The 17,151-nt window shown below is 36.5% G+C and overlaps 1 protein-coding gene across 10 annotated transcripts in view; it reads right to left on the bottom strand.

Moving 5' to 3' along the window:
* The window catches only part of ADGRL3 (adhesion G protein-coupled receptor L3), a 1,229,798-nt gene that overhangs the window by 583,161 nt on the left and 629,486 nt on the right, over positions 1–17,151 (bottom strand). For all 10 annotated transcript variants that reach the window (XM_035726124.1, XM_035726125.1, XM_035726123.1 and 7 more), the window contains 2 exons: positions 3,059–3,361; positions 850–953 (listed from right to left, as the gene is read on the bottom strand). In XM_035726124.1, the coding sequence (XP_035582017.1) occupies positions 850–953; positions 3,059–3,361 (407 nt within the window). The remainder of the gene's footprint in view (positions 1–849; positions 954–3,058; positions 3,362–17,151) is intronic.

Below are 17,151 nucleotides of genomic sequence, written 5' to 3'. Positions count from 1 at the left end.
AATGATCTACTGGGTAGATATTTATGGATTATTATACAGTATATTATTGAGGATCAGCCTGGTTAAAAACAAATAGAGAAAAGAGCAAATGGCACAGACAGGCTTTTAGTAAGGCCATCATTTGTAATATTTCTCAGGAAAAAATCTCTTTCAGGAATTCCTCAGCCTAGCTAATGTGCCATAGAAGGACTCTTCACTTTAGGAGTGCATAAATCCACACAAATTGCTATAATAAGGATTCATCCCATAGCCCTTTTGGCATAAATGCACATCTGGTCTCTGTTTGTAATGAAATCAGTTCAAAGCCCCACAGTGCATTAATAATAAAAATGTTCAACATATTGCAACTAAATAAGCCCTGAAAATTTGAGTCTGCAAGATTCTGTCACACATATGTATACTTTTAACACTGATAAATGATTAGGTTACAGAACATTTATCAACTAGCTTAAGATTCCAAAGGTAGACTTTTTTTGGTAATTATTATTTCCACAGGAAAATCCATATGCATGTATGCTAGAAGCTTTTGCTTGCTTGATTTATAATGCCTCTTGGACTTTTATATCTGGAGTTCACAATATCATAAAAATTTTATTAATAATAAAATTATTATAAGCAATAGTGCCTGGCTTAGAGGAAGTTCACAGATTTGCCCTTTAAAAAACAACAAAATTCTAGATTAGCACACAGCGTTATCAAAGGTTGTCACTAAATCTTAAAGAGAATTAAAATGGGAGAGTATTTCCACATTAATTAAAAAAAATCTTAACTATTTTGTTTGCAAGAGTTATAATCAACAACAGAAGATCTAGGTTTGGGAAAAACTCCCTGGTCAGTCACACGATTTACCTTTTGTGTTATATGGTTGACCCAAGGAGAAGAACAATTGCTAAGATCCGGTCCTTGGGGATCCCAGATTCCATCAGGAGCCAGACAGAGATAAGTTGATACTCCTAAAACAATGAGAAAAAATAGCTCTGCTTTAAATATTCAAACCATCTTGCTTACAAAGACTTCCTGTGTTATGTTTAAATATGAACAAAGGCAAAACTGAGATTATTAAACTAAGATAATGTTTGTTAAAACACGACACACAGAGCCTGACAAACAACTGACATTGGAGAAATGCAACAGAACAAACAAAATCATTCAATACTTTTAAAGCATTTGTTGGCAACTACACCAGACACAGGAAACAATTTCATAAATTAGAGTGATGTGGTACCTGCCTCTATGGGGCTGATTGTGTGAGTTTTCAGAGTCAAGGCAGCAGGTGAGTCTTAAAGGAATCAGTTTGCAGGTTTTTCGGGAAAACGAGGTAGGAAAGGGCATTCCAGGTGCAGAAAAAATATGTTGTCTTTGGGAAACTTCAAATGTTTTAAATTGAGGTCTACTATATAGTGTTTAATGGACTTGGAAAGGCAAGCAAAGTCAGATCATAAACTCCCTTGTCTGCCACCTGTGGGTGCTCGAAAATCAATGAACATTAAGCAGAGGAGAGAAATGAGCTGATTAAGGTTTTAGAAAGATAACTGTGGCAGCAGCATGGAGGGTGAATCTGAGCAGGGAGATGTGAAGGTTTGGGGGAAGCTATTACAATAATTCAAGTGACAGCCTGTGTGGGTCTGAACAGAACTACAGCAGAAGGGACAGAAAAAATGTTAAAAATAAGATTGTAGCATAGGGACATTCACCTGGGAGGGCTCCAGAAGGTTTGGTTTCCTTTAAGCCTCTCTCAATTTTCACAGAACAATAATGACATACTTCTATAGTGCTCTGTAGTTTTCAAACTGCTTTCAAATAAAGTATTTCACTCACCTTCACAACAAATATCTGAAGTGTTCGGTTGTGGGGGGGGGGGGTGTTATTATTTCTCTTTTAGAAATGAAGGAACTGAGGCCCAGAAAGAAGGGGACAGTGCTAAGAGAAAAGGTTTCAAACTGTTGGAACCAAATGGATTTCAGTACCACAGAAAACTTTAGAACTAAACATTGCACCCTTTCATAAAGGGAAGAAAGATTTCAGAATATTTTTAAACACTTTGCTGAAAAAAAATTAAACGTGCACTTTCATAAAAGCCAGTATTCTTTTTGGTCTTTCTACCACTTCACAAACTATAGGATTCAGAATGATATATCCACGTTGGAACTGTTCTAAGACAAACCCGTTTAAAGCAGCCAAATCAATAACACCCAAAGACATAGTCCTGATTGCTTGTATCGTGACATCTATTGTGCATTTACTTTATTTACATATTTTATGGAATAAGGCAAATTTTATTTAGTGTATCAGATATTAGTTTTATGAAGAGCAATGTATGTGATAATAAGAAAACCAGGCTATTTCTGGCATAAAAATTGTAAATAATAATATAGTTACCACTTGAGGATATTATGAATCACATCAGTAAAAAATGAGCAGGAGAGAGGGAAGAACTATTTAGCTCTGAACTATCCCCTAGAGAAAACAACAGCTCTTGCTCTCTCTAGGGGGTGTTGAGGGATGGGAGCCTGTCTCCTGACTCTGTGAAGAACCTCTGGTTCTTAAAGGACAGCTACACTGACTTATCAAAAGGATGGTCAAATTTTATCTTTTGTGAAGTTTTAGGTCATTTCAATGATCATCTTCTAATGGAGAAGTCCACCACCTCCTTTTCTGTTCTCAACATTTGACAGTTGGTGACAAGCATGAGAACTAGCTCCCAACAATCTAGTGATTCGCTTGGGGCTGCTGCAGAGATGGGCTGGCTTTCTGGAGCAGCCGGGACATCCACAGCCTAATGGTAACTTCCCCCACAGCCCTCACACCAGGGACAAAAAAACCACTGGCCTCACGTGGATACACACCAAATCCTCACTGGTGACTTCTCCACAATGTATTTTCAAACTCCAAAAATACACTGCTTTAAATTGCAATTCAGCTGAGTTCAGAATTCAATCAAGCAAAGTCACAAAAATATATAGTAATGAACAAGCAAAAGACTAAAGAAAAAAAACTGCAAGAAAAGCAAGCTAACCTAACAAAAGACCTTTAGCTTCGCTCTGCAGATCATACTTACCGATTGTTCCTGCAGGGCACGGCTGCTTGGCCATCTGTCCTTGACGGGTCTTAAACCACATGATTTCTCGGGCTTCCACAGCTTCACAGCTCTCCTCCAGAGCTGGGATTTGGGACGATGCTGATGGCAGATGTGTGGTCATGTCATCAAGCACCTCCACAGCTGGAGACGGGGTGCTGGTGCTCCGGTTTCGTCTTCCTGACACTGATGGGGTGGTACTTCTGCCTGGGCTCCATGTTGTGGTCCGTAGGGTGGTACTGGTGGTGGTGCTTCCCATGCCAAGAGGTCCTGTGGTAGAGATTTCTGAAATAAAATTCAAAAGAAAACACCTACATTGCTTGCTCATCACCTCAAGGTGTCCTAATACTTTAGAAACCATTTTTATTTGGCAGTTCAAAAAGCCTTCAACATGGAAAAAAAACTAAGCCAGTACCAAAGTACCTGAATGCCACCTCAGTACCATGACAGCCATCTGACCCATGCCAAACATCAGCTTGTTCATGGTTCCGCTCAACTCAAATCAGAGAAAACAAAATTACAGCACAGCCAACTCTTCAGTAAGCTTCATAATGCTTCAGGCCTTTTTAACCATTAGAGGATTGATACTTAGAGCACTCACCTTAGAATTTTCAGACCTAGTAGAATGGGAGAGAGCTATTGTAACAGTCTTTTCACATTAAGTATCACACGAATTTCTAAAGATAAAGCAATTAGGGGAGAGGGATCAGAAAAAAAAAAAAAAGGCACCAAAATGTAAAGTGCTCTCCAGCTAAAAAGTAAAGAACAATTCTGAGTATGGTCTCTTTAACATGAAGTAGCTTGATGATCTACCTGATGCTCTTAGAACTGACCCATCTTAACAAAGTTCTCAAACTTGACATTTATTAATGTAAAGCATATGTTGTTGCCAATTTAGTTGTCTCATAAATTATCTTTTTTTTAAGATTTTATTTATTTATTTGACAGAGAGAGAGAGAGTGAGAGCAGGAAGACAAGCAGGAGGAGTGGGAGAGGGAGAAGCAGGTTTCCCGCTGAGCAGGGAGCCCAATGCAAGGCTCGATCCCAGGATCCTGGGATCGTGACCTGAGCCGAAGGCAGACGCTTAACAACTGAGCCACCCAGGCGCCCTCATAAATTATTTTCTAACTAGATTTCTTAAAATGGGGAAATGTATTCCAAATTCCAAATAAAACTGGTAAGGTTCCTTGACCAGATATAAATAGGTTATTAAGCCTAGAACATATCCAAAGGAATGTTCTAACAATACCATGGAAATAATCACTGCAGAGAATCATCTTTCTGGGGAAAATATATTTATATTTCCATCAAAGGAAGGCAAGGGTATGCCAGTCTTCCACATATATACATTGCATTCCTAACTTAACCTCATTTACTGGCAATAACCCCAGGGGCCCTGACTCTAGCCAGATTCCAAGTAGCTCAGGTTTATGGAACTCAGGTAGTCCTGTGCTGAGCCTCTAGGTGTTCGTCATTCATTGTCTGCTTTCTTTAACATGTCACTGACTTGACTCTGCTGCCCTAGAAAAGGTGCCACATCTATCACAGTGTACTTGGTACGTATAAAGCTTCCAAAAACACGATAGAGATGGCAGTAGGAAGGGGGTATGGATTTTCTGCACATTTAATCACTGAACTTGTAGCATTTTCTGAAGTGATGCTATTTTCCTAGCTGTCTCCTTGCTTGTTCTGTTTCCTCTTCCTTTCTTCTAAGCTTTCCTCTTTCCTCTAGGGTTCTCACTCTATGTGAATGTAATGTTCATAACTTCACTGACACAAAGTTCATGAAGGAAGAAAGAGTATCTTTTTTCTCCCCTTCTTCCATTGACACCACATCTCCCAAAGTCTCGTAGATTCTGTCTCATTTCTCTATTTTTACTTTCTTCCCAATCACCACCAGCTACACTCCCCCCACCATCAGCAGTGGACGAGTAAGGCAGGCTTTTAACCTTTTTAGCCAGTGAAAGCAACACTAGAACAAAATGGCATTACTGGGATTTCAATATCGATGTTTGCAAAATCAAAATTCAGAATTCATAAAAATTGACACTATGTTAACACAATTCAGATATAAAATTTAGCAACATAATTAAGTAAAATGGAATCCTTAAAATTTAAACAGTAGAAATGATTCTAATATATATCATTTGCATTTGAATTTGCTGAAATGTCTCAAAAAGAAAAAACACAATGAAGAAATATTAATAACTTGAAATTAAATATTATTTAATATTAAAATAATTAAAATAAGTTAATATTGAAATTAAATACTCTTATTTTGTTATTAATTTTGTAATGTTAAAGTTAAATGTTAAAATTAAAAATTAAAATACTCTAATTTTATTCTTATTGTTCTTATTAATATTAAGCATTAGCCTTAAAAACATGTGTCAGTGGTGTCATTGCTGGGATACAAGCACCTTTTTTGTGCAAAGTTTTCTGGCTGATGGAAAAATTCTTCTCCACTTTTATACCACTTGATAGACTAGTAAGGCAATAGTTAAAACCTAACTCCAAGCATTTTCTCCAGCTCCTTCAATTTAAATAATGCCATCTCTCATTTGTAGTTGATTCAGAATTATATAGATACTGAAGAATGCTTTCTAAATGAATGCACTTTTCTTCATTTAGATGTTTTAATTAGCATATAATGCTCTGGGAGGGAAGAGACTTGTTTTGCAAATATTTTTGCTCCGATGAAACTGCATAATCCCACATGGAATGAGAAGATTGACCGGCCTATTGTCTCAATCACACAAATCATACACAAGGAGCACTGACACACTGTCACAAGATGCTTGTTTGCTGTGACTCTGGCCTTGCCAATTTTGAACAGATTTGTCTTTTAGCATAGAGTTAGTATGTTTATCTTTGTGCTCTATAATGATCCAGATTTCAGATTTTTAAAGACTACAGTATCACACCAAAATGTATCTAACAATACACCACATAATAAATTAATGTTCATTATTTTTCTCTAAAATTACCCCATTGAAACAATTGTCTACCTTTTGCCAGAGGCATCTTGTAGGGTAGAAACTGGAGTATGTTACCCTCCAGATTAAAATCCCTTAAATCACTTTTGTCTGCCCTCTAAACAAACACTGGACTGCTTTTCTTTGTGCCTAAAGCCCTTCATGAGTTTATTTCTCTAGCTCATTTGTAATGCTTATTCATCTTTCAGCTCCACTATTAAACCACACAAAATTACCAGTAATTTCCCAACTGTACCCTGTTCTTTCTGCCCCAGGGCTTTTGCACATGCAGCAGTGTTTCTGATCCCATTTCCACCTGGCTAATTCCTGTTTAGCCTTTGGGGATTGCTTGGATGCCATCTCCACCAAGGAATATTTTCAAATTTACCAAAATGAGGTTACATACTAATGTGTTTTGTTCAGGATTATTTCCTCAGCTTTTAGCCTTGTGTCTGACCTATAGTAAATTAGCTCTCAGTCAAGACAGATGAACATTAGGGGTAGGTCAAGGGAGCAGGGGAGGGTCCAGTTGTGAAATATCACAAAAAAAGGAAAAAGATAATAGAGGAAAACAGCAAATGGGGTAGTTAGGAGTTCTCATAGTTGATAGGCTAAAAAAGTTATTTTATAAATGCAGTTTACACTACCGTTAAGAAAACTACCAGATAGCTCAAAACAAAGAGAAGCAGGGAGAACACAAAGTCTCCTTTTCCCCAAAGTAATCCTATCGCAGAACATTCATATTTAAATTGATTGTGAAGCAATGATACTGATAAAAGAGATTTTTTTCAGGTTTGAATTGTTACATATTACATTGCAAGGACTTAATTTAATACAGACATACTAATGTTAAAGGATCAGAACTTATTTCTTCGGAATTGTGCTGCAGAGAGGTGTCTACAAGCAGGGCCATTTCATTCCATTTGACTTTTAGCAGAATAAAAGTCAAATTTATCCCCCATCCCTTCTATTCCATATACTGCTATGTAAGACTCCCAAGAGTTCCACTCAATGCCAGACTTTGGCAGAGTAAGTACTAGTGATATACGTGTTGTCACCAGTGCCCAAGAAAGAACTTGCCTTATTGCTAGATACTGGAAAAGAAGATGTAGATTCACGGAAGAGTCATAGCAATGCACTTTGGCCAAGTTCCAGCCCATATCATACACCACAGGAGTTGGCTTTCTCTATCTTCCAGGAAGGGCAAAATGATATGACACTTTTTTCATTGTATTCGGTTATTGAGTCTTACTTGATGATAGAGCTAGTTTAATAAAACTATGTTATTAAATGCCTCATGTGGTTGTGGTTGTGTATCAGGGAAAGGTTAAAAGAATATAAAAGAAAATACATTTGAGTCACTATTTACATATAACACTTTATCAAAATTGTGTAATTTTCCTTACTATTCTATCATTGTTATTATGCTCACTGTGCTTATTATTTTCATAAAAGAAACTAAACAAAACTCCATATTAAGATTTTCCCACATAATTAACTTATTTCCAGAGGAAAATTTCAAGTCTCCTGTCCCCTGAAATATATTGCCCATGGCTTATTTCATTCTTGTATTTTGGTTTATTTTGTTTAATTTATTTTTCCTTCAATCTGCCTTGAAAAGAAGAAATATTATTTTCAGTATTACTACAGATTATAGTTTGTGGAGTATTCTAATGGAAAACAGTGAAAATAACAAACATTTGTAGAGTGCTTTACATTTTTCAATGTCTTTATCTCCATTATCTAATTGAATTCACTGCAGAGTAATTGTAACTACAAATTTCTAATTTTACAAATGAGAAAACATAGGCTCAAATGGTAAGTGAATCATAATCATACATATAGAAAGTAAATCAGTGTCCCCCAAGTCCATATTCCATGTTTCTATAATAAGCTATCAAAAATGACATTCTGAATTATGTCATGCATTCTACAAATGAGTCTGCCAAATGCTTTAAGAAGGGACTGAAGTAAATAGGATTCTAATAAAACATTCTTGATCACAAAACATATTTATTTTGGAGGATGGACATTGTTAATTTTTTCCCCCGAGGTCATATGTTGAAGCCTTAACCCACCTATAATTCTATCTGGAGATGGAGCCTTTAAAAAGGTAATTAAGGTTTCAGTAAGGTCATAAGGGTAGGGCCCTCAACCAATAGCACTGTTGTCCTTAAATGAAGAGGACAAGATAGTAGGGATGCATATTCACAGAGTAAAGGCCATGTGAGGACATAGTGAGAAGGTGGCCATCTCTAAGTCAAGGGGTGAGACCTCAGGAGAAACCAACCTTACCAGCACCTTGGTCTCGGATTTTTAGTTGCCAGAGCTGTAAGGAAATCAATTTCTGTTAAGTTACCTAGTCTGTGGTATTTTGTTATGGCAGCCCTAGCAGACTAATACAGGCATTTTCTAAAAAACTGTAAGTTTAAAACAGAATATAAAGCTTCACAATACAAGTTTACCTCCTACTCATAAAGTGCATGAGCTCTCTTCTTGATTCTCCTTCATTTTTTCCTTTCTTCTCTAAAATATGTATCTCTCCTCATGGTTTTCCCTTCACTGATCTTCTGTGTTAATTTCATTCCAACATATAATATTTGGGCTGACTACAGAAACATTTCCTTCTCCCCACCCTCTAGGTATTTATTTAAATCCAAGGTCAATTACTGAAGAAATCTTCCCAAGGGCTTGATAGAGGAAATAAGAAACCTAAAACTATAACAACACTGCAAGTGGCTTTTGGTATTTGTGCAATGCTCTGGGTAGAAGAGAGAAATTCTGCCTGATCCCCATGGATATCAGATGGTTACAGGAGATTTGATTACACCTACGTTTTAAAAAGAAACATTAATTTTACCTGTCAGGAAATTATCCAATTCTTTTCAGAATTCACTCATAATACGTGGCTTTACGGCTTCTTAAGATAGTGAAATTCCACAAATTAATCAGCCATGTGAAGGTATATTTATTTTTGTAATTTAATCCATTTATATTTTCTGATTTTCTCATAGCATCTCATGCTTATTGCAAATAGAGGTAAACATCTGCTCTAATTAAACATGAATTTGTAATGGTCTTATTATATAAAATAATAACCCAAAATAGAGGGTTTGGGGTCATCTTATTAAAATTATCTGCTACATATTTAGTCTTACCATGCCAGGAACTGTGTCATATGTTTTATATTTGTTCTAATTTAATGCTCCTAACAATCTTTGGGTAGATATATTTACCTTCACTTCAGAGATGAAAGAAGTCAAATCAAGTAATTCTCCAAGCTCACATAACTGTCGAGTGATAGAACCAGGATTTCAAACCAAGTCCATCAAAATCCCTCACTTCCCATTAAGACAATGGGTGGTGTTAACACTTTAGAAATTTAATGACGGAAACACATATGGAAAAATCTTCATGTTTTGGAAATTAATTTGTCCCAAACACTGCTCATATGTACTTTTACAGGAATTGTAATTCTGAGAACATATCTATGAGGAGGTACTATAAATTACTTTCATTTTACAAATGATGAAGATGAAGCACCAAGAGATTCAGTAATTTTTCTTTCTTTTTTTTTATATTTTATTTATTTATTTGACAGAGAGAGACACAGTGAGAGAGGGAACACAAGCAGGGGGCATGGGAGAGGGAGAAGCAGGGTTCCTGCTGAGCAGAGAGCCCGAGGTGGGGCTCGATCCCAGAACCCTGGGATCAGGACCTGAGCCGAAGGCAGACACTTAACGACTGAGCCACCCAGGCGCCCCTAGATTCAGTAATTTTTCAAAAGTTAAAAGTTCATAAGTAGAAGAACAGAAAAACAACAGAGGCACGGTTACAGAGACCTCACTCTTAAGCATACTAACCTGGAGGGGACATTGAGAACCTCAACTTGATCCATAAGGAAACAGCCTGCCCACTGTTGTTAAGAGTGGGGGAAAAAAAAAGAGTGGAGGAAGTAATTGTCTTTGAGCTAATTTCTTTCTGCTTATGGCATTTCTAATTTTCCTAAAGTAAAAACTGTAGAATCCACAAAACTCAGTACATTGTTTAGCATCTAAGTAGACAATAAACAAGCAGCAAACAATAATGTGAGATATTAGTTGGCCTTCATTGAGCATATATCATATACCAGGCAGTGTGGTACTGCTTTACGTGCACAATTGAGGTACAGAGAAGTTACATGAATTTCCTTACTTCACACAGTCCATAAGCGGTAAAGTCAGCATTTAAATACAGATAGTTTGACTCTAAAACCCGTGTGTATCCATATTATCTAATAGAGGTTTGAAATCTTTTTTTTTTTTTTAAGTATCAAGTCTGGCATATATTATGTGCCTTTAAGAGAGTTCAGCTCTAGGAATTACACGATTAATTCATTCTACCCATATTTATTAATCAACTATTAGTAATAGGAGGTGTATTGGGAATAAAATGTTGAGCATAGTTTTATGTTCCTTGCCCTCATTAAGTCCTTTCTAAGAGGCTTTATGGGAGAAGCTACTGAAGAAGATAGGAAATAGAAGGAAGAAAAATATACTAACTCTATTTTTTATTCAGGATATGTTTGCTGGTGTTTGCCTTCTATTATATATTGTGCTGGGCATCAAGGATTCAGAGGTGAAGCAGAGAGTACTGACCTCAAGAAGGTTTTAATATACTGTATTCTGTTGAATGTACAATATCATCAATTATTCTTTGTGCCACTTAACCGAGAAAAATGAAATCTCTGCTAATTAAACTCTAACATATTTTTGTTAGGTGCATTCCAACTTATGAATGTTAAAAGATGAAAAAATGAGAATCTTAGACTTGGTAAAACACTATAATAGCAGAAATGTTTTCTTATAACATAATGAGATAAATAATCATTTAAAAGAGATGTGACTTTGGGGCACTTAGGTGGCTCAGTGGGTTAAGCATCTGACTCCTGCTTTTGGCTTAGGTCATGATCTCAGGGTCATGAGATTGAGCCCCATGTCCGGCACCATGCTGGGTGTGGAGCCTGCTTAAGATTCACCTCTCCCTCTGCCCCTCCCCATTTAAAAATAAGTAAATAAATAAATAAACTGATTAATTAAATAAAATGAAAGAGATGTGACTCTGAACAAATTATAATACCTCTCTGTGCCTTAGTTTTTTTCCACTACATGGAGCTAATAACATATATACTTATTTGAGAAAAAAAAAAATGGCAGTATGGATTTAAAATACTTAGCAAAGTAAATGACAGAGAATAATACATTAATAAGTGTTTATTATCAGTGATAATATTGTTATTTATTCCTTGCTTTGACCAAAAATTATTGATTGCTTACTATGTGCCATATGCTATTCCAGATGCTGGGGATACAGAGGTGAACAATAAAAATGACAGAAACTAAAAATCTCTGCCCCCATAAAGCTTACATTTTAGTAGGAGAGATAATAAATAGGACAAAAAATTAAAATATACAGTATGTTAGATATTAAAAAGTGCTGAGGATTAAAAAGAACAAATAAAGCAGTGGAAAGTAATAGAAAGTGCTGGGTGAGGGCAATTGCAATTTTTGATAGGGTGTCAGGCATGGCCTTGCTGTCAAGGTGACAAGTGGCAGAGTGAGAGATGGGAATACCTGGGGAGCCTCTCAGATCGAGGAGCCAGTGTCCATAAAGGCTTAGGAACAGGAGGTGGCCAGTGTAACTGGAGCAATGGATGTAAGGGAAAACCACCATGAAAGGAGATTGGAGAGGTGGCGGAGACTGCAGGCCATAGGACTTTACAGTTATGCTGAGGACTTTGGTTGGTATTTATCTGGTATGGGAAGTCACTGGAAGGTTGTGAGCAGAGCAGTTACGTGATCTAACTTAGGTTCACTTGAGTGGCTGAATCAGCAAAGAGCAGAAGTAGGAAGAACAAGTGCCTAACTGGCCAAACATCTGAGGTGCTGGCGGTGATGAGAATGACTAGAATGCTGTGACATACACATATACCCGCAAAAGCATGGGGTTTGAGAGAGGAGGTGATGACTTTTGGGTATGGGTGTTATGATCCTCACTGACACATAGTAGGCCTTCAATAATTGTTGATTGAATTGAACTGATGTTTGCCCCTTCACTTAAACAAAAGGAGAGTTAGTCCTTCTCATGTAAATTCTCCTCTAGCTCCATTCAATAATTATTATATAAATAATTAAATTTGAAACAACCACAGAAATATATTGATTTCAAACTGTATGAAAATATTCCTGAGGACTCCTGAGTTATAATCAACAGAAGCATGCTGGTTTGCTCATTACTGTAAAATATCTAGAAGTTTTAATTTCTGAGAATATTAAGTAAACTCTGGTCGTGATGAAACCATGCAAACAAACAAACTAGGAAACTAAATTCAAGTGGATTTGAATTTCCTGATTTCTCAACAACCAGTGAAACATTCAAGGAGGGGAAGTAGTTGAATCGGTGTTAGGATTTAGAATAATTCCTTTTTTCTAGTCTCAATATTGTGTTTTATTCCCCTAGATTTGACATCATTGTTATCCAGTTACTGGAGTTATTGCCTAATGTTTGCAGTGACATATGTTTTATTATTACCTTGTGAATTGTAGTTTACCTGTGAAGATAAAGTGATACCAAAATATAAGGGTTATACATGATTTATTTATAAGTATAGTGTTAAAATAAATTCAAGAAAAATAAAATTATCCTCTGTTTGGAAATGAAATACTCAAGTGAACAGTGAAGAATGAAGAAGAGTTCATCATTTGAGCTTCAAGTTTTTTTTAAAGAAATGTAATTTTAGTAACTCTGATCTATTGCAGATGCTTGAAAAATATATATGTGCTTGTCCTTGTTACATCTGCACAAGTTTCTAAGAAACTGATAAAATATAAGGCTCTATTTTAGGACAGCTACTGGTCTTGGCTATTTGCTTTGTTGTTTATGTTTAGAGTCTGGACAAAAGAAGGACATTATATGGCTTTTTAAGTACCTCAAAATATTTCTTTCAACCCCCCCCCAGAAATTTAAAAACCTCTAGCCCCCCTTTTTTTTTAATCTAATAAACCTGAGAGTGACATGAACTGGAGTTCCAATTAACTGACAGAATGGGACTTCCAGGTTCTTTATAACATGTTCCCTCTCCTCAAGGAGTTTATAGGGTGGGCAGTCTAATTTTATCATAGGTTGTAGAAAGTTAAAGGGTAGCTCTTCACTGTGCCCATCAACTCTCTCATACTGGTGAGTCACTAAACATTTCATTTATTGAGGTAATTTAAATAATGAAAAGGAAAGCAGCTGTAAAATTGGCATATAAGTGATTCTTTTTTTTTTTTAAAGATTTCATTTATTTATTTGACAGAGAGAGACACACCAAGAGAGGGAACACAAGCAGGGGGAGTGGGAGAGGGAGAAGCAGGCTTCCTGCGGAGCAGGGAGCCCAATGTGGGGCTCAATTCCAGGACCCTGGGATCAGGATCTGAGCCGAAGGCAGTCGCTTAATGACTGAGCCACCCAGGCGCCCCAGCATATAAGTGATTCTTAATTTCAAATGCAACAACACCCACATTGTATGGTCTTCTAAAGGACTTAACCACATAAATTATAGACTTGATACATAAATTAAGTCTATCTGCCAAAATCACACTTAAACTTTACAACTCTTCCCGAGTGCAGGGAAATTTGACATTCTGTTTTGTTTCCATGTAAATATACTTCTTGGGATACATTAATACTCAATCATGCCTGTTGGGTTAGTGAGAATAAATATGCTTTCTTCTGCAAAGTATTTTCAGAAGATCTATGTATACTACTGTATCTCAATTACATTGACATTTTGGATTAAATAATTTGATTACCTACTCCAGATTACATTTTGTAAGCTTTGATATACAAGAGTTTCAAATTTTTACTTACACAATATTCAAAAGTCAAAATACAAGTATCAGAAATTATAGACCTAGACCCTCAAGGAACTTAAATATTTAAACAGATGCTATTAATTTATAATTACTTCCCTTTAAAATAATTGTTTAAAAAAAAGGAAATAGATCCAAAATGGAGTCACTTGTGCTAAGCCCCCCACAAGCAAACCAAGACTTAATACTTAACCTAATTGCAGTTTCAGCTTCTTCTAGGAATGTAACCTTTAACCAGTTAGTCTGGAATTACCTGGTCAACACTAGTGAGTAATCTGCCTGATGGACCCTTCTTTTCCCCATAGGAAGGTGACCATGCCTAAAACAATCCACTCTTTGCTAGAAATTTCCTTTTTCTGTCCCCTTCTATCTACAAAAACCTTCCATTTTGTATAGCTTTTTGCAGTCCCTTTCTACTTGCTAGATAGGATGCTGCCCAACTCATGAATCATTGAATAAGACCAATTAGATCTTCAAATTAACTCTGTTGAATTTTGCTTTTTTACAAAGGAAAGGGTAGAAATCATCTTTGTTGAACTGAGGATTAGGTGATTGAGTGATTAGGCCAAGGTATTTTCTGTTACAGACTCAGGAATAGAATTCAGAGCGTTTAAGGCAAATGTTTTCAACTAGTCCTCATGTTGAGAATTTAGCAGCTTCTTTTCTCTTACTTGTGCACCAAACAACTTATTTTCTTTCACCTATCATGCCAAACATGCCTAGCCATCACATTCCAAATTAAGGGAGTAATATAGAAAAACCTCCCCATCTTGCTTTCTCCTGGTTATTTCTATTATTATTATTATTATTTAAAGCATTCTTTTTAAAAAAAAGATTTTATTTATTTAGTTGTCAGAGGGAGCGGGGAGAGAGAGAGAGCGTGCAGGCACGCACACACAATCAGGGGAGCAGCAGAGGGAGGGGGGAAGCAGGCTCCCCACTGAACAAGGAGCCCGATGTGGGGCTCAATCCCAGGACCCTGGGATCATGGTCTGAGCTAAAGGCAGATGCTTAACTGACTTAACCACCCAAGCATCCCTTATTATTATTTTTTAAGAGGATGGAATCATGTACTCCATAGGTAGTGATAAGTAGGTCAGAGAAGCAAATTGCTCGGGGAGAATCTGCCCACAGGATAATGATTTCCAGGTTTCTCCACTAAAAAGAAAAAGAAAACACACACATACACACATATTATGTACAAATACATGCACATCACACATATATTCCGAACTGCTGGGGAAAATAAGTAAACAAAATGGATACTGATTATATTGGGCTCCTCTGTTTCAAAAGAGTTATGTTCATTTTCAGAGACTTATGAAGAAACCTCAAAAGCTTCATAAAAGGGCATTTACTGTATTAATAATAGAAGGCAGTGAGGTAGCCTGGGAAAAGCATTGATTTTAGGTTCAAATATTAGATTATCATCTACTAGCTATTTGGCTTTGGGCAAATTAATCTTCCAGAAATTCAAAATTTCCTTATCTTTAATAATGTGGATTCCTATTATTTACTTCGGTGATACTAACATACAATAGACATTCAATAATAATATAACATTATTATAATCAAATTCAGGTTATTCCAAGATGCCATCAACTTTCTTTCAGAAGAATTATAAATAGCCATCTACCTTACAAAGGTGAAGTAGTTTTTGCATTTCTCTAACAAGAACAGAAGATAGGCCAGCCTGAAATAAAATTATAAAGTTTATCTTTTTCACCTCAATCTCTGAAGAACATTTGAAACTCTAGTAGTAATTTACCACCCACTTTATCCAAGCCAGCTTTGGAAAAGACAGTGATTTTGTTAGTTGCACTCCAATGGGAAATAATTTTTTTTAAGAAAAAATAATGTGAATAAGGAAAAAAAAATTTCTTCAAAATTGTTTGCCTGCTCTGAATAGGATTGGGAGCATACAGGATATTTCAAAACTTTTTTCAAAAAAATATTCAGTGTTTAGCTTTGAAAGTAAAATGGGAGAGGGAAGATTGGGAAAGAAAAGGGCCATTTGAAATCAGTATTGAAATATATAATTTGAATAAAATCAAGATATTATGGATTAAAAATTGTAGATGGTCCACATAATTTAGGAGTCCACAAGTAATACTGCCTGTAGCCTGATCTCTTGGAAGCACAACTTGATCTTCATGTAGGAGAGTGTCAAAAAACTCTGCAGGCCAACTTTTAGACTCTTTTTGGTAGTCCAAAGGCCCCATGAAGACAGACTATTGCTGTTTTTCTCAGCAGTAATCCTCAATGACATGAACAGCATGTGACACAGAGGAGGGGCTCAATTAGCATTTGTTCAATAACTGCACTCTCACATCAACTGCCTTGATTCACTACAAAATATTCATAATAGGACTTGCAAATTTGATCACTGATGCACTGAGAGTATTGCTTTCGTTATTCTTCACCACCGTTCCCATTCTTTAAAAAGCCTGTTCTATTATAATAGCCTTAAAAAATAAACTTTTCATTTTAAAATAAGTATAGATTCACAGGAAGTTGCAAAAATAGTAGAAAGAGCCCCTCCCTCATCCGCCCTCAATGGAGAGATCTTATATACCTACAGTAGAATATCAAAGCGAGGAAATGGGCATTGGTACATGACTGCATCAGTTTGACTACAGACTGTATTTGGTTTTCACCTGCATTCATTTATGGGTGCATGCTTATGTTCTAAGAGATTTTATCTCAGATATAGATTTGTATAACCACTGCCACATTCAAGACGCAGAACCATTCCATCATACAAAAGAACTGCCTTGTGCCACCTCTTTGTATTCAAATCTGTCCCCACCCCCCCCCATCGCTATCTCCTGGCAACCACTTATCTATTCTCCATCTCTATGGTTTCATCCTTTCAAGAGTGTTATATAATAGAATCATAGGCATGACACCTTTTGAGATGGACTTTTTTCACTAAGCATAATGCTCTTGAGGGCCACCCACGTAGCTGTAGCTATGGGTAGTTAAGTCATCTCCCTGCATCATCAAATGAGTACCTATAATCTGTCTTTTACCTTGTACCTGCAGATCTCTGAGAAATACAAATCTGATGTTGTTGCTCTTTGAAAGTTCCCAACCGATCTTACTATAAAGTCAAAATCCTTAAAGATGGTATTAAAAGCCCACTAATCCTCACCCTGCCTACCTCTTCACTTAAGCCTCCTTGCCTTTGTTGTCTTCTAACCATGCT

Source organism: Zalophus californianus, chromosome 2 (genome assembly GCF_009762305.2).
Source record: "Zalophus californianus isolate mZalCal1 chromosome 2, mZalCal1.pri.v2, whole genome shotgun sequence".
NCBI classification, from domain to species: domain Eukaryota; kingdom Metazoa; phylum Chordata; class Mammalia; order Carnivora; family Otariidae; genus Zalophus; species Zalophus californianus.
The sequence above is the reverse complement of the archived record's forward strand: the minus strand, read 5'-3'. Positions and strand labels throughout refer to the sequence as shown.